Genomic DNA, 18,406 nt, shown 5'->3' with positions numbered 1-18,406 from the left:
TATATGTGAATAAAAATTTTTTTTTATTTGTAATATACATTTTCCTTACAAACAGAGAGCTTCAAAGTTAGAAAAATGCAAAATTTTCTAATTTTTCATCAAATTTTAGGATTTTTCACAAGGAAAGGATGCAAGTTACCACAAAAATTTACCACCATGTTAAAGTAGAATATGTCACGAAAAAACAATCTCAGAATCAGAATGATAACTAAAAGCATTCCAGAGTTATTAATGTTTAAAGTGACAGTGGTCAGATGTGCAAAAAACACTCTGGTCCTTAAGGCCAAAATGGGCTTGGTCCTGAAGGGGTTAAGGACCAGAGCGTTTTTTGCAATTCTTACCACTGTCACTTTAAACATTAATAACTCTGGAATGCTTTTAGTTATCATTCTGATTCCGACACTGTTTTTTCGTGACATATTCTACTGTAACTTAGTGGTAAACTTTTATGGTAACTTGCATCCTTTCTTGGTGAAAAATCCGAAAATTTGATGAAAAAAATGAAAATTTTGCATTTTTCTAACTTTGAAGCTCTCTGCTTGTAAGGAAATGGATATTCAAAATATATTTTTTGGGGGTTCACATATACAATATGTCTACTTTATGTTTGCATCATAAAATTTATGAGTTCTTACTTTTGGAAGACACCAGAGGGCTTCAAAGTTCAGCAGCAATTTTGAAACATTTTCAAACTCACTATTTTTCAGGGACCAGTTCAGTTTTGAAGTGGATTTGAAGGGTCTTCATATTAGAAATACCTCATAAAAGACCCCATTATAAAAACTACACCCCACAAAGTATTCAAAATGACATTCAGTAAGTGTATTAACCCTTTAGGTATTTTACAGGAATAGCAGCAAAGTAAAGGAGAAAATTCAAAATCTAAATTTTTTACACTCACATGTTCTTGTAGACCCAATTTTTGAATTTTTGCAAGGGGTAAAAAGTAGAAAATTTTTACATGTATTTGTAGCCCAATTTCTCTTGAGTAAGGACATACCTCATATGTCTATGTTAATTGTTCAGCGGGCGCAGTAGAGGGCTCAGAAGGGAAGGAGTGGCAAATGGTTTTTGGGGGGCATGTCACCTTTAGGAAGCCCCTATGGTGCCAGGACAGCAAAAAAAACAAACACATAGCATACCATTTTGGAAACTAGACCCCTCGGGGAACGTAACAAGGGGTAATGTGAACCTTAATACCCTACAGGTGTTTCACAACTTTTGCATATGTAAAAAAAAAATTTTTTTTACCTAAAATGCTTGGTTTCCCAAAATGTTTACATTTTTAAAAAGGGTAATAGCAGAAAATACCCCCCACAATTTGAAGCCCAATTTCTCCCAATTCAGAAAACACCCCATATGGGGGTGAAAAGTGCTCTGCTGGCGCACTACAGGTCTCAGAAGAGAAGGAGTCACATTTGGCTTTTTGAAAGCAAATTTTGCTCTGGGGGCATGCCGCATTTAGGAAGCCCCTATGGTGCCAGAACAGCAAAAAAAAACACATGGCATACCATTTTGGAAACTAGACCCCTCGGGGAACTTAACAAGGGTTAATGTGAACCTTAATACCCTACAGGTGTTTCACAACTTTTGCATATGTGAATTTTTTTTTTTTTTTACCTAAAATGCTTGGTTTCCCAACATTTTTACATTTTTAAAAAGGGTAATAGCAGAAAATACCCCCAAAATTTGAAGCCAAATTTCTCCCGATTCAGAAAACACCCCATATGTGGGTGAAAAGTGCTCTGCTGGCGCACTACAGGTCTCAGAAGAGAAGGAGTCACATTTGGCTTTTTGAAAGCAAATTTTGCTCTGGGGGCATGCCGCATTTAGGAAGCCCCTATGGTGCCAGGACAGCAAAAAAAAACAAACACATGGCATACCATTTTGGAAACTAGACCCCTTGGGGAACGTAACAAGGGGTAATGTGAACCTTAATACCCTACAGGTGTTTCACAACTTTTGCATATGTGAATTTTTTTTTTTTTTTACCTAAAATGCTTGGTTTCCCAAAATTTTTACATTTTTAAAAAGGGTAATAGCAGAAAATACCCCCAAAAATTGAAGCCCAATTTCTCCCGATTCAGAAAACACCCCATACGTGGGTGAAAAGTGCTCTGCTGGCGCACTACAGGTCTCAGAAGAGAAGGAGTCACATTTGGCTTTTTGAAAGCAAATTTTGCTCTGGGGGCATGCCGCATTTAGGAAGCCCCTATGGTGCCAGGACAGCAAAAAAAAAAAAAACACATGGCATACCATTTTGGAAATTAGACCCCTCGGGGAACATAACAAGGGGTAATGTGAACCTTAATACCCTACAGGTGTTTCACAACTTTTGCATATGTGAATTTTTATTTTTTTTACCTAAAATGCTTGGTTTCCCAAAATTTTTACATTTTTAAAAAGGGTAATAGCAGAAAATACCCCCAAAATTTGAAGCCCAATTTCTCCCGATTCAGAAAACACCCCATATGTGGGTGAAAAGTGCTCTGCTGGCGCACTACAGGTCTCAGAAGAGAAGGAGTCACATTTGGCTTTTTGAAAGCAAATTTTGCTCTGGGGGCATGCCGCATTTAGGAAGCCCCTATGGTGCCAGGACAGCAAAAAAAAAAAAACACGGGGCATACCATTTTGGAAACTAGACCCCTCGGGGAACTTAACAAGGGGTTATGTGAAGCTTTATACCCCACAGGTGTTTCACGACTTTTGTATATGTAAAAAAAAAATTTACATTTTTAAAAAGGAAAATACCAGAAAATACCCCCCAAAATTTGTAACACAATTTCTCCCGAGTACGGCGATACCCCATATGTGACCCTAAACTGTTGCCTTGAAATACGACAGGGCTCCAAAGTGAGAGCGCCATGCGCATTTGAGGCCTAAATTAGGGACTTGCATAGGGGTGGACATAGGGGTATTCTACGCCAGTGATTCCCAAACAGGGTGCCTCCAGCTGTTGTAAAACTCCCAGCATGCCTAGACAGTCAGTGGCTATCTGGCAATACTGGGAGTAGTTGTTTTGCAACAGCTGGAGGCTCCGTTTTGGAAACAGTGGCGTACCAGACGTTTTTCGTTTTTATTGGGGAGGGGGGCTGTGTAGGGGTATGTGTATATGTAGTGTTTTTTACTTTTTATTTTATTTTGTGTTAGTGTAGTGTAGTGTTTTTAGGGTACAGTCGCACGGGCGGGGGTTCACAGTAGTTTCTCGCTGGCAGTTTGAGCTGCGGCAGAAAATTTGCCGCAGCTCAAACTTGCAGCCGGATACTTACTGTAAACCTCCGCCCATGTGAGTGTACCCTGTACATTCACATTGGGGGGAAGAAACATCCAGCTGTTGCAAAACTACAACTCCCAGCATGTACGGTCTATCAGTTCATGCTGGGAGTTGTAGTTTTGCAACAGCTGGAGGCACACTGGTTGTGAAACACTGAGTTTGGTAATAAACTCAGTGTTTTGCAACCAGTGTGCCTTCAGCTGTTGCAAAAGCTACAACCCCCAGCATGTACGGACAGCGGAAGGGCAACAGCTGGAGGCATACTACTTTGGCTGGGAATGCTGGGGATTGTAGTTATGCAACAGCTGGAGACACACTGGTTTGCTACTTAACTCAGTGTGCCTTCAGCTGTTGCAAAACTACAACTCTCAGCAGTCACCGACATCCAACGGGCATGCTGAGAGTTGTAGTTATGCAACCAGCAGATGCACCACTAGAACTCCCAGCATGCACTTTAGCTGATTGTGCAAGCTGGGAGTTGTAGTTATACAACAGCTAAAGGTACACTTTTCCATAGAAAAAATGTGCCTCCAGCTGTTGCAAAACTATAAGTCCCAGCATGCCCATAAGGGAATGCTGGGAGTTGTAGTGGTCTGCCTCCTGCTGTTGCATAACTACAGCTCCCAGCATGCCCTTTTTGCATGCTGGGAGCTGTTGCTAAGCAACAGCAGGAGGCTGTCACTCACCTCCTGCTGCTGCCGACACACAGGTCAGTCCCTCGTCGTCGCCGCCGCCGCTCCTGGGGCCCCGATCCCAACATTGACGCCGGGGATCGGGGTCCCCAGCACCCGGGGTGCACGTCCCGCACCCGCTCAGTGCTCCGGAAGAGGGGCGGAGCGGGTTGCAGGAGTGACACCCGCAGCAGGCACCTGATTGGTCAGCCGGTAATCCGGCCGACGAATCAGGGCGATCGTGAGGTGGGCACCAATGCCACCTCACCCCTGCTGGCTATGGCTGTTCGGGGCCGTCTCTGACTGTCAGAGACGGCCCCGATCAGCCAGTAATTCCGGGTCACCGGGTCACTGGAGACCCGAATTACCCCGGAATCCGCCGCAGATCGCTGGACTGAATTGTCATCATGACCCCCCTGGGCGATATGCCCCGATGCCTGCTGAACGATTTCAGCAGGCATCGGGCACCGTCTCCGCTCCAGATGGCTGCGGGGGGGCGGTAAAGCACATGACGTTCTCATACGTTATGTGTCCTTAAGGACTCGGAAATGGAGACGTATGAGAACGTCATGTGTCCTAAAGGGGTTAAGATGACAAAAAGAAAAAAGTGTGCATGTACCTACTTAATAAGGCCAAATCTTTAAAAAGTCATGTGGGCGACTGTATAATATGTTTTTCCCGTTGTATTACAGGGAACATCTGGATGTTCCATTTTTTTTTAACATGGGAAAAAGATGAAAGAAAAAGCATTACAACCATCCACAGTTAGGATATGTCCACATGCATGTTTACAAATCTATTTCAGTAATATCTGTTTCTTTCCTACAGCTCTGTAAAGGGGTTATCCAGGGAAAAACTTTTTTTTTAAATATATCAACAGGCTCCAGAAAGTTAAACAGATTTGTAATTACTTCTATTAAAAAATCTTAATCCTTTCATTACTTATGAGCTGCTGAAGTAGAGATGTTCTTTTCTGTCTAAGTGCTCTCTGATGACACCTGTCTCAGGAACTGTCCAGAGTAGAAGCAAATCCCCATAGCAAACCTCTACTACTCTGAGAAGTTCACGAGACAAGCAGAGATGTCAGCAGAGAGCAGTGTTGCCAGACAGAAAACAACAACTCAACTTCATCAGCTGATAATTATTGGAAGGATTAAGATTTTTTAATATAAGTAATTCACAAATCTGTTTAGCTTTCTGGAGTCAGTTGATATAAAAAAAAAGTTTTTTTTTCTTTCTCCTGGAACACCCTTTTTAAACCAGGTAAGCCCCTGTGGTTGGTACTGTACATGGCTTTATACTTGTTTTTATTTATTTCTCTCCTTGCTCCTCCTTATGTTTGTAGTTTCTGTGTCTTGATACATTTCAGAATTCTTATTTTTTACTTTATGTATTAATAAAGTATATATATATATATATATATATATATATATATATATATATTCATTTACAGCATGGTCCACACAATATTGTTCAGTGGTTGCTATTGTTTGGTATCTTACAATATACTAATAAGTGAAACTGCGCTCTAGACCTAGCAAATGCGCCTTGTAATATCTAGAAGCCTCATTATGAAAAGATTATAATATATGTAGGCTGTAGAAGACATAGAGTAAGGGGAGCCAACCCCTCGAAAGAAAGAAAAGAGACTTTCCAGTGTTCAACTTCAGAATATTGGTCCTGGAGTTGCAGACTGAAAAGATTGGATACCCTACTTGGAAGACCACAAGAGAACCAAAGACGTGTGTTACGCCGAGCGCTCCGGGTCCCCGCTCCTCCCCGGAGCGCTCGCTTCACTCTCCCCGCTGCAGCGCTCCGGTCACATCCTCTGACCCGGGGCGCTGCGATTCCGCTGCCAGCCGGGATGCGATTCGCGATGCGGGTAGCGCCCGCTCGCGATGCGCACCCCGGCTCCCGTACCTGACTCGCTCTCCGTCTGTTCTGTCCCGGCGCGCGCGGCCCCGCTCCCTAGGGCGCGCGCGTGCCGGGTCTCTGCGATTTAAAGGGCCACTGCGCCGCTGATTGGCGCAGTGGTTCCAATTAGTGTGTTCACCTGTGCACTTCCCTATATCACCTCACTTCCCCTGCACTCCCTTGCCGGATCTTGTTGCCATTGTGCCAGTGAAAGCGTTCCTTGTGTGTTCCTAGCCTGTGTTCCAGACCTTCTGCCGTTGCCCCTGACTACGATCCTTGCTGCCTGCCCCGACCTTCTGCTACGTCCGACCTTGCTTCTGTCTACTCCCTTGTACCGCGCCTATCTTCAGCAGCCAGAGAGGTTGAGCCGTTGCTAGTGGATACGACCTGGTCACTACCGCCGCAGCAAGACCATCCCGCTTTGCGGCGGGCTCTGGTGAAAACCAGTAGTGGCTTAGAACCGGTCCACTAGCACGGTCCACGCCAATCCCTCTCTGGCACAGAGGATCCACTACCTGCCAGCCGGCATCGTGACAGTAGATCCGGCCATGGATCCCGCTGAAGTTCCTCTGCCAGTTGTCGCTGACCTCACCACGGTGGTCGCCCAGCAGTCACAACAGATAGCGCAACAAGGCCAACAGCTGTCTCAACTGACCGTTATGCTACAACAGTTACTACCACAGCTTCAGCAGTCATCTCCTCCGCCAGCTCCTGCACCTCCTCCGCAGCGAGTGGCCGCTCCTGGGCTACGCCTATCCTTGCCGGATAAATTTGATGGGGACTCTAAGTTTTGCCGTGGCTTTCTTTCCCAATGTTCCCTGCATCTGGAGATGATGTCGGACCTGTTTCCCACTGAAAGGTCTAAGGTGGCTTTCGTAGTCAGCCTTCTGTCCGGAAAAGCCCTGTCATGGGCCACACCGCTCTGGGACCGCAATGACCCCGTCACTGCCTCTGTACACTCCTTCTTCTCGGAAATCCGAAGTGTCTTTGAGGAACCTGCCCGAGCCTCTTCTGCTGAGACTGCCCTGTTGAACCTGGTCCAGGGTAATTCTTCCGTTGGCGAGTATGCCGTACAATTCCGTACTCTTGCTTCAGAATTGTCCTGGAATAATGAGGCCCTCTGCGCGACCTTCAAAAAAGGCCTATCCAGCAACATTAAAGATGTTCTGGCCGCACGAGAAATTCCTGCTAATCTACATGAACTTATTCACCTAGCCACTCGCATTGACATGCGTTTTTCCGAAAGGCGTCAGGAACTCCGCCAAGATATGGACTCTGTTCGCACGAGGCGTTTCTTCTCCTCGGCTCCTCTCTCCTCTGGTCCCCTGCAATCTGTTCCTGTGCCTCCCGCCGTGGAGGCTATGCAGGTCGACCGGTCTCGCCTGACACCTCAAGAGAGGACACGACGCCGTATGGAGAACCTCTGCCTGTACTGTGCTAGTACCGAACACTTCCTGAGGGATTGTCCTATCCGTCCTCCCCGCCTGGAAAGACGTACGCTGACTCCGCACAAAGGTGAGACAGTCCTTGATGTCTACTCTGCTTCTCCACGTCTTACTGTGCCTGTGCGGATGTCTGCCTCTGCCTTCTCCTTCTCTACTGTGGCCTTCTTGGACTCTGGATCTGCAGGAAATTTTATTTTGGCCTCTCTCGTCAACAGGTTCAACATCCCGGTGACCAGTCTCGCCAGACCCCTCTACATCAATTGTGTAAATAATGAAAGATTGGACTGTACCATACGTTTCCGCACGGAGCCCCTTCTTATGAGCATCGGATCTCATCACGAGAGGATTGAACTTTTGGTCCTTCCCAATTGCACCTCGGAAATTCTCCTTGGACTTCCCTGGCTTCAACTTCATTCCCCAACCCTGGATTGGTCCACTGGGGAGATCAAGAGTTGGGGGTCCTCTTGTTCCAAGAACTGTCTAAAACCGGTTCCCAGTAACCCTTGCCGTAACTCTGTGGTTCCTCCAGTAACCGGTCTCCCTAAGGCCTATATGGACTTCGCGGATGTTTTCTGCAAAAAACAAGCTGAGACTCTACCTCCTCACAGGCCTTATGATTGTCCTATCGACCTCCTCCCGGGTACTACTCCACCCCGGGGCAGAATTTATCCTCTCTCTGCCCCAGAGACTCTTGCCATGTCTGAATACGTCCAGGAGAATCTAAAAAAGGGCTTTATCCGTAAATCCTCCTCTCCTGCCGGAGCCGGATTTTTCTTTGTGTCCAAAAAAGATGGCTCCCTACGTCCTTGCATTGACTACCGCGGTCTTAATAAAATCACGGTTAAGAACCGCTATCCCTTACCCCTCATCTCTGAACTCTTTGATCGCCTCCAAGGTGCCCACATCTTTACTAAATTGGACTTAAGAGGCGCCTATAACCTCATCCGCATCAGAGAGGGGGATGAGTGGAAAACGTCATTTAACACCAGAGATGGACACTTTGAGTATCTGGTCATGCCCTTTGGCCTGTGCAACGCCCCTGCCGTCTTCCAAGACTTTGTCAATGAAATTTTTCGTGATCTGTTATACTCCTGTGTTGTTGTATATCTGGACGATATCCTAATTTTTTCTGCCAATCTAGAAGAACACCGCCAGCATGTCCGTATGGTTCTTCAGAGACTTCGTGACAATCAACTCTATGCCAAAATTGAGAAATGTCTGTTTGAATGCCAATCTCTTCCTTTTCTAGGATATTTGGTCTCTGGCCAGGGACTACGGATGGATCCAGACAAACTCTCTGCCGTCTTAGATTGGCCACGCCCCTCCGGACTCCGTGCTATCCAACGCTTTTTGGGGTTCGCCAATTATTACAGGCAATTTATTCCACATTTTTCTACCATTGTGGCTCCTATCGTGGCTTTAACCAAAAAAAATGCTGATCCCAAGTCCTGGCCTCCTCAAGCAGAAGACGCCTTTAAACGACTCAAGTCTGCCTTTTCTTCGGCTCCCGTCCTCTCCAGACCTGACCCTTCCAAACCCTTCCTATTGGAGGTTGATGCCTCCTCAGTGGGAGCTGGAGCTGTTCTTCTACAAAAAAATTCTTCCGGGCATGCTGTCACTTGTGGTTTTTTCTCTAGGACCTTCTCTCCAGCGGAGAGGAACTACTCCATCGGGGATCGAGAGCTTCTAGCCATTAAATTAGCACTTGAGGAATGGAGGCATCTGCTGGAGGGATCAAGTTTTCCTGTTATTATCTACACCGACCACAAGAACCTCTCCTACCTCCAGTCTGCCCAACGGCTGAATCCTCGCCAGGCCCGGTGGTCTCTGTTCTTTGCCCGATTTAATTTTGAGATTCACTTTCGTCCTGCCGATAAGAACATTAGGGCCGATGCTCTCTCTCGTTCCTCGGATGCCTCAGAAGTTGAACTCTCTCCGCAACACATCATTCCACCTGACTGCCTGATCTCCACTTCTCCTGCCTCCATCAGGCAGACTCCTCCAGGAAAGACCTTTGTTTCTCCACGCCAACGCCTCGGAATCCTCAAATGGGGTCACTCCTCCCATCTCGCAGGTCATGCGGGCATCAAGAAATCTGTGCAACTCATCTCCCGCTTCTATTGGTGGCCGACTCTGGAGACGGATGTTGTGGACTTTGTGCGAGCCTGCACTATCTGTGCCCGGGATAAGACTCCTCGCCAGAAGCCCGCTGGTTTTCTTCATCCTCTGCCTGTCCCTGAACAGCCTTGGTCTCTGATTGGTATGGATTTTATTACTGATTTACCCCCTTCCCGTGGCAACACTGTTATTTGGGTGGTCGTTGATCGATTCTCCAAAATGGCACATTTCATCCCTCTTCCTGGTCTTCCTTCTGCGCCTCAGTTGGCTTAACAATTTTTTGTACACATTTTTCGTCTTCACGGGTTGCCTACGCAGATTGTCTCGGATAGAGGCGTCCAATTCGTGTCTAAATTCTGGAGGGCTCTCTGTAAACAACTCAAGATTAAATTAAATTTTTCTTCTGCATATCATCCCCAGTCCAATGGACAAGTAGAAAGAATTAACCAGATCTTGGGTGATTATTTGCGACATTTTGTTTCCTCCCGCCAGGATGACTGGGCAGATCTCCTCCCATGGGCCGAATTCTCGTATAACTTCAGGGTCTCTGAATCTTCCTCCAAATCCCCATTTTTCGTGGTGTACGGCCGTCACCCTCTTCCCCCCCTCCCTACTCCCTTGCCCTCTGGTCTGCCCGCTGTGGATGAAATTTCTCGTGACCTTTCCATCATATGGAGAGAGACCCAAAATTCTCTCTTACAGGCTTCATCACGCATGAAGAAGTTCGCGGATAAGAAAAGAAGAGCTCCTCCCGTTTTTTCCCCTGGAGACAAGGTATGGCTCTCCGCTAAATATGTCCGCTTCCGTGTCCCTAGCTACAAGTTGGGACCACGCTATCTTGGTCCTTTCAAAATTTTGTGTCAAATTAATCCTGTCTCTTATAAACTTCTTCTTCCTCCTTCTCTTCGTATCCCTAATGCCTTTCACGTCTCTCTTCTCAAACCACTCATCCTCAACCGTTTTTCTCCCAAATCTGTTCCTCCCACTCCTGTTTCCGGCTCCTCGGACATCTTCTCTGTCAAAGAGATCTTAGCTTCCAAAAAGGTCAGAGGGAAAACTTTTTTTTTAGTGGACTGGGAGGGTTGTGGTCCTGAAGAGAGATCCTGGGAACCTGAGGACAACATCCTAGACAAAAGTCTGCTCCTCAGGTTCTCAGGCTCTAAGAAGAGGGGGAGACCCAAGGGGGGGGGTACTGTTACGCCGAGCGCTCCGGGTCCCCGCTCCTCCCCGGAGCGCTCGCTTCACTCTCCCCGCTGCAGCGCTCCGGTCACATCCTCTGACCCGGGGCGCTGCGATTCCGCTGCCAGCCGGGATGCGATTCGCGATGCGGGTAGCGCCCGCTCGCGATGCGCACCCCGGCTCCCGTACCTGACTCGCTCTCCGTCTGTTCTGTCCCGGCGCGCGCGGCCCCGCTCCCTAGGGCGCGCGCGTGCCGGGTCTCTGCGATTTAAAGGGCCACTGCGCCGCTGATTGGCGCAGTGGTTCCAATTAGTGTGTTCACCTGTGCACTTCCCTATATCACCTCACTTCCCCTGCACTCCCTTGCCGGATCTTGTTGCCATTGTGCCAGTGAAAGCGTTCCTTGTGTGTTCCTAGCCTGTGTTCCAGACCTTCTGCCGTTGCCCCTGACTACGATCCTTGCTGCCTGCCCCGACCTTCTGCTACGTCCGACCTTGCTTCTGTCTACTCCCTTGTACCGCGCCTATCTTCAGCAGCCAGAGAGGTTGAGCCGTTGCTAGTGGATACGACCTGGTCACTACCGCCGCAGCAAGACCATCCCGCTTTGCGGCGGGCTCTGGTGAAAACCAGTAGTGGCTTAGAACCGGTCCACTAGCACGGTCCACGCCAATCCCTCTCTGGCACAGAGGATCCACTACCTGCCAGCCGGCATCGTGACAACGTGTCAGTAGACAGGGGGAATTAGCTAAAAGAAGAATCTGGTGTATTGATGTCATGGATACATCTACTTTTCTGCCTGTGCCGTTCTTTTCTGGTTCAGAGACTAAAGACAGTTCCAGTTCGAAGACTGTATTTGTTCCTTTTCAAGGACTATATTATTATTATTTTTTTACTTCAAGAATGCAGACGTGAATTGTATTGTGTTGGAAAATAAAATAATAAGTTAATAAAACAAATCCTCACTACATGTATTAAATCCAGGTCCTACTTGTTATTATTGAACAGCTCCCTAAGTCAGATTTAAAGTAATATACTTTAACATACAGTGCATTCGGAAAGTCTTCAGACCCTTTCAATTTCTTCACGTTTTGTTATTTTGCCGCCTGCTGAATTAGAATCAATGAATAAATAAATAAGATTAGGTTTTCCTTCATCATTTGGTATTCCATAATGACAAAGTGAGACAGAATGTTACAAATCTTTTCTAAGTTATTAAAAAGGAAAAAGGAAAATTTAGCATTGACATACAGTAATTATTCAGACCCTTCACTTAGTTAAAGCCCCCAGGGATTACAACTTCCAGTCTTATTGGGTATGATGCCACAAGTTTGCTTACCTGGAATTGGGGATTTTCTGACATTCCTCTCTGTAGATCCTCTTAAGTTCCATCAGGTTGAATGGGGACAGTCAGTGGAAGCCATTTTAAGGGCTCTTCAGATGTTCGACTGGGTTCAACTTTGAGTGGCTCTAGCCACTCAAAGGCATTCCCAGAGTTTTCCATAAAACTCCTGTGTCTTGTCTGTGTGTTTAGGGTCATTGTCTTGTTTGAAGGTAAACCTTTACCCCATTCTTTGGTCCAGTGCACTCTGGCTCAGATTTTCATTATGAATATCTTTGTACACAGCTTAAAAAAGAAAAAGGGAACACTTAAATAACACAATGTAACTCCAAGTCAATCACACTTCTGTGAAATCACACTGTCCCCTCAGGAAGCAACACTGATTGACAATCAATTTAACATACTGTTGGGCAAATGGAACAGACAACAGGTGGAAATTATAGGCAATTAGCAAGACACCCCCAATAAAGGAGTGGTTCTGCTGGTGGTGACCACAGACCACTTTTCAGTTCCTATGCTTCCTGGCAGATGTTTTGGTCACTTTTGGATGATGGCGGTGCTTTCACTCTAGTGGTAGCATGAGATGGAGTCTACAACCCACACAAGTTGCTCAGGTAGTGCAGCTCATCAAGGATGGCACATCAATGCGAGCTGGGGCAAGAAGTTTGCTGTGTTTGCCAGTGTAGTGTCCAGATCATGGAGGCACTACCAGGAGACAGGCCAGTACATCAGGAGATGTGGGGAGGCTGTAGGAGGGCAGCAACCCAGCAGCAGGACCACCACCTCTGCCTTTGTGCACGGAGGAGCAGGAGGAGCACTGCCAGAGCCCTTCAAAATGACCTCCAGCAGGCCACAAATATACATGTGTCAACTCAAATGGTCAGAAACAGACTCCATGAGGGTGGTATGAGGGCCAGACGTCCACAGGTGGGAGTCTAGAGGTACGCCCTGGAGGTACATTCTTCTGCCTGCAACATCCTCCAGCATGACCGGTTTGGTAGTGGGTCAGTAATGGTGTGGGGTGGCATTTCTTTGGGGGGCCGCACAGCCCTCCATGTGTTTGCCAGAGGTAGCCTGACTGCCATTAGGTACCGAGATGAGATCCTCAGAACCCTTGTAAGACCATATGCTGGTGCGGTTGGCCCTGGGTTCCTCCTAATGCAAGACAATGCCAGACCTCATGTGGCTGGAGTGTGTCAGCAGTTCCTGCAAGAGGAAGGCATTGATGCTATGGATTGGGCCGCCCATTCCCCAGACCTGAATCCGATTGAGTACATCTGGGACATCATGTCTCACTTCATTCACCAACGCCATGTTGCACCACAGACTTTCCAGGAGTTGGCGGATGCTTTGTCCAGGTCTGGGAGGAAATCCCTCAGGAGACCATCCGCCACCTCATCAGGAGCATGCTCAGGCATTGTAGGGAGGTCATACGGGCACATGGAGGCCACACACACTACTGAGCCTCATTTTGACTTGTTTTAAGGGCATTACATTAAAGTCGGATCAGCCTGTAGTGTGGTTTTCCACTTTGATTTTGAATGCGAATCCATATCCAGACCTCCATGTGTTGATAAATTTGATTTCCATTGATCATTTTTGTGTGATTTTGTTGTCAGCCCATTCAACTATGTAAGGCTGCATTCACACCTCGTTTTTTACATATGGGTGCCGGATCCGGCTGGGGGAGGGGAAAACCGGGCGCTCCCATACCCCAGCCGGATCAGCCCGTGACTCCATTTACTTTAATGAGCCGACTATAGTCAATCGGTGACTCCGGTCGGCTCGGTATTGACCCGTATCCGGTTTTGGACCAGGAAACCGCATTCGGGTCAAAACTAAGTCACCGTTTGACTCCGGTCAGCTCATTAAAGTAAATGGAGTCACGGGCTAATCCGGCTGGGGTACGGGAGCGTCTGGTTTTCCCCTCCCCCAGCCGAATCCGGCACCCATATGTAAAAAACGAGGTGTGGATGCAGCCTTAAGACAAAAGTATTTCATACCATTAGTTCATTCATTCAGATCTAGGATGTGTTATCTTAGTGTTACCTTTATTTTTTTTGAGTAGCATACTTTTCTCCATTCAGCTTTCTATCAAACCTGACCAGCCTGCTGTTTTTATCAAACCAGAGAATCTTGTTCCTCACAGTCTAAGAATCCTTTGGGTTGCAAACTCCAGGTGGCCTTTCATGTGTCTTTTACTGAGGAGAGGCTTCTTTCTTTCCATTCTTTCTTTTTTGCCATATAGCCCAACATCTGCAAATGTTGAAATTGTACTTTGAAAGCCACCAACAAGGTCATAAATAAAAAGAAAAGTACCCAGTACTGATGCTGTAATAATGCAAAACATGCATGGAACAAATACTGCTAGCTCTACATTCTGTCCATTATTTAGCATTCTAACAATTTTTGTGTCTCATGGTTGTAAAGTTGATAATTATATGGCATTTTATTTTTTAACAGGGAATTCCGGGGGCTATAGGGAATTCAGGTATGCCTGGTTCACCTGGAGTGCAGGTAATGTCTGCAGATAATTGTGGTTATAATGCTAATAATAATAAAAATTTTATAAATAAATGAATTCATTATTATAATAATAAAAATTGATAAAGAAAAAAATAATAATAATAAATAAAAAAAAATGTTGTTTCTATGAACATGTGAAATTTAGCATGTACTGTGATTCCAAATTTTTTTTTCAGAACTAAAATGAGAAATAATTGTTCTTTCTAACAGAGTAGTGGACACTGTGTAACTCCAGTTTATTGAGTAGTGGACACTGTGTAACTCCAGTTTATTGAGTAGTGGACACCGTGTAACTCCAGTTTATTGAGTAGTGGACACTGTGTAACTCCAGTTTATTGAGTAGTGGACACTGTGTAACTCCAGTTTATTGAGTAGTGGACACTGTGTAACTCCAGTTTATTGAGTAGTGGACACTGTGTAACTCCAGTTTATTGAGTAGTTGACACTGTGTAACTCCAGTTTATTGAGTAGTTGACACTGTGTAACTCCAGTTTATTGAGTAGTGGACACTGTGTAACTCCAGTTTATTGAGTAGTGGACACTGTGTAACTCCAGTTTATTGAGTAGTGGACACTGTGTAACTCCAGTTTATTGAGTAGTGAACACTGTGTAACTCCAGTTTATTGTGTAGTGGACATTGTGTGACTCCAGTTTATTACTCCAATGTGTTCAGCTGCTTGTCCTGTTTGTTCTATGGAAGACATAAGAGCTTTGTTCAGACCAGTGGAGTGCTGACTTATGGTCTGTCCTTTTCGATTTTTGGACAGATTTTATTAATTAGGCTTTGGCTACAATAGCGTCATTCTCTAGTTTTGTGTTAGAAATCTATCAATTTATGTTTGCATCAGTAAAGCAATATTCTAAAACCAATTGTCCAAAGCATCTAACAAGCCTCTAGTGTTTCCCAACCAGGGAGCCTCCAGCTGTTGCAAAACTACAAGTCCTAGCATGCTCGGACAGCCTTTGGCTGTCCGCGCATGCTGGGAATTGTTATTTTGCAACAGCTGGAGGCACCAGGGTTGGGAAACTTTGCTCTATTCTCTATCTTTCAAAAATGATAATCAATTTGTCTGTTTCATAGACAAAGCATGGAGATAGCTGACACACTAGGGGCATTGATTGAGGAAAAAAATGCATTTAAATTGACCTCAAACCAGGGCTCAAGTCCTACAGGAACTCATGGGAACGAAGTTCCTGCACTTTTACCACCGCAGGAATGCAGTTCCCATTAGCAGGAGTCCTGCAGGACCAGCCCTTAAAGGGTACCTCTCATCAAAAAAACTTTTGATATATTATAGATTAATGTATGCAGAATAACTGTACAATTGCATGTTATTAACAAATATGCTTATTTCTATTAAATTTTCCACTTTGAAGAAATGACCACTAGGGGTCTCCCTACCAGTCCTGGCAGCAAGCATTTCAGACTCATGCTGGAGTCCTAAACACTACGAGCTGCCAGTCTGCTTTGTTCCCAAAGGAGAACACTCAGAGCTGCCAGCCTGCTTTGTTCACAGCCTGTTTGGCTGTGAACAAAGCAGGCAGGCAACTCTGAGTGTTTAGGACTCCAGCATGAGTCAGAAATGCTTGCTGACAGGACTGATCGGGAAAACTAAAATAGAAAGAAGCATATTTTTCATTAACATGCTATTGGAAAGTTATTCAACAATCATTAATCTAAAATATATCAAAAGTTTATTTGATGAGAGGTACCCTTTAAAGGGTTACTCTTCCCCTAGACATGTTATCCCCTATCCAACGATAGGGGATAAGATGTCTGATCGCGTGGGTCCCGCTGCTGGAGACCCCGCGATCTTGGCTGCGGCACCCCAGACATCCTGTGCATGGAGCGAAATTCTCTCCGTGCCGGATGACTGGTGATGCAGGGCAGAGGCTCGTGATGTCACAGTTATGCCCCCTCAATGCAAGTCTATGGGAGGGGGTGTGACAGCCATCACGCCTCCTCCCATAGACTTGCATTGAGGGGCCATTACCATTACATCATGACTCTCTGGTGCTTCACCCAATGCTCTAAATGAATGCCGGTAGCATCAGGTAGAACTTGGCGGTCCCCAATGGCGGGACCCCCGGGATCAGACATCTTATCCCCTATCCTTTGGATAGGATATAAGATGTCTTGTACCCCTTTAAGTGGAAATCTAGGGTGAGTTCCCACACTTTTTTTTCCCCAGGATTTGACCCCTGCCTCAAACTATTATATAGGTGATGTCCAACCATCACCGATCTTAGAATAAAAGGGATCTATTGTTAAAAAAACTGTATAAACCCTTTGGCATAGGTCAATGGTTTCTGCTACTCGAAGCACCTTTTACCTGCATGAATCTGTCTTGTTTTTTTTTTTTTTTTTTTTTTGCAGCCATCTTTCGCACAAAATACAAAAACTGGAAAGATTTTTCCATAACAACCAATCACAGTATGAACAAGCATTGAACAAGCATTGCATAGGGAAGGGAAGAGTGAGCCCTATACTGACCCTGAACCTCTTTCCCTGCCTACTTGCTTAACTGCCCTAACTAGGGAGTGCAGGGGTGTCATAGTCAAAACAATAGAACTGTACAGTTCGGGGACACAGCCAATAAACCAGAATCCAGAATTACAGAGGGAATACAAAGTAGCACAAAACAGACATCAGGGATCTACCTAATGCCGGTAGCATCAGGTAGAACTTGGCGGTCCCCAATGGCGGGACCCCCGGGATCAGACATCTTATCCCCTATCCTTTGGATAGGATATAAGATGTCTTGTACCCCTTTAAGTGGAAATCTAGGGTGAGTTCCCACACTTTTTTTTCCCCAGGACTTGACCCCTGCCTCAAACTATTATATAGGTGATGTCCAACCATCACCGATCTTAGAATAAAAGGGATCTATTGTTAAAAAAACTGTATAAACCCTTTGGCATAGGTCAATGGTTTCTGCTACTCGAAGCACCTTAAGTCTAGGTTTACACGGTGGAATTTTTGTGCAGAATTCCTCTGTAATTTACTGCCTATTGTTTTCAATGGAATTCCGCAGTCCCATTCAGAAATTCCGTTTTCAGCATTCTGCAAAAATAATAAACCAGTTTTATATTTTGAGGAATTCCACGGCAGAATCCCATAGAAGTCAATAGGGCTTGAATTTCATTGGAATTCTGTATTTAGAGAACACAGAATTCCGCTGTAATTCCTCTACAATTCTGACGGAATTGTGACAACTCTGAAATGACGTTCAGTGACCTTTGCATAATTTTGAGTGGAATTTGTGCAGAATTTTGTGTGCCAAAATTCAAAGCCCCATTGACTTCAATAAGATTCCACCAGGAATTCTGCCAAATGTAAAGATGTGTTCAATGTTTTTGCAGAATCCGGAAGGCAGCGGAATTTCTGCCGTATGAATGGGACAGCGGAATCCCCATTCAATACAATGTGCAGTAAATTTTGCAGAATTTCCTAGCTGAATTTATCCTGCAGATTCCGCAAGAAAATTCTGCCACATGGACATAGGCTAAGGTTAAAGGGGTTATCCAGGAAAAACTTTTTTTATATATCAACTGGCTCCAGAAAGTTAAACAGATTTGTAAATTACTTCTATTAAAAAATCTTAATACTTTTAGTACTTATAAGCTTCTGAAGTTAAAGAGGTTATCCAGGAAAAAAGTTTTTTTTTACATATATATCAACTAGCTCCAGAAAGTTAAACAGATTTGTAAATTACTTCTATTAAAAAATCTTAATCCTTTCAGTACTTACAAGCTTCTGAAGTTAAAGGGGTTATCCAGGAAAAAGCTTTTTTATATATATCAACTGGCTCCAGAAGGTTATACAGATTTGTAAATTACTTCTATTAACATTTTTTAATCATTTCAGTACTTATGAGCTTCTGAAGTTAAGGTTGTTCTTTTCTGTCTAAATGCTCTCTGATGACACGTGTCTCGTGAA

The 18,406-nt window shown here is 45.2% G+C and overlaps 1 protein-coding gene across 1 annotated transcript in view; it reads left to right on the top strand.

The window, feature by feature from the left end:
• The window catches only part of COL21A1 (collagen type XXI alpha 1 chain), a 320,958-nt gene that overhangs the window by 228,353 nt on the left and 74,199 nt on the right, over nucleotides 1–18,406 (top strand). The window contains exon 11 of the mRNA XM_056565755.1: nucleotides 14,404–14,457. Within this exon, the coding sequence (XP_056421730.1) occupies nucleotides 14,404–14,457 (54 nt within the window). The remainder of the gene's footprint in view (nucleotides 1–14,403; nucleotides 14,458–18,406) is intronic.

Source organism: Hyla sarda, chromosome 3, assembly GCF_029499605.1.
Source record: "Hyla sarda isolate aHylSar1 chromosome 3, aHylSar1.hap1, whole genome shotgun sequence".
NCBI classification, from domain to species: domain Eukaryota; kingdom Metazoa; phylum Chordata; class Amphibia; order Anura; family Hylidae; genus Hyla; species Hyla sarda.
This window is presented reverse-complemented; position numbering and strand designations above follow the sequence as displayed.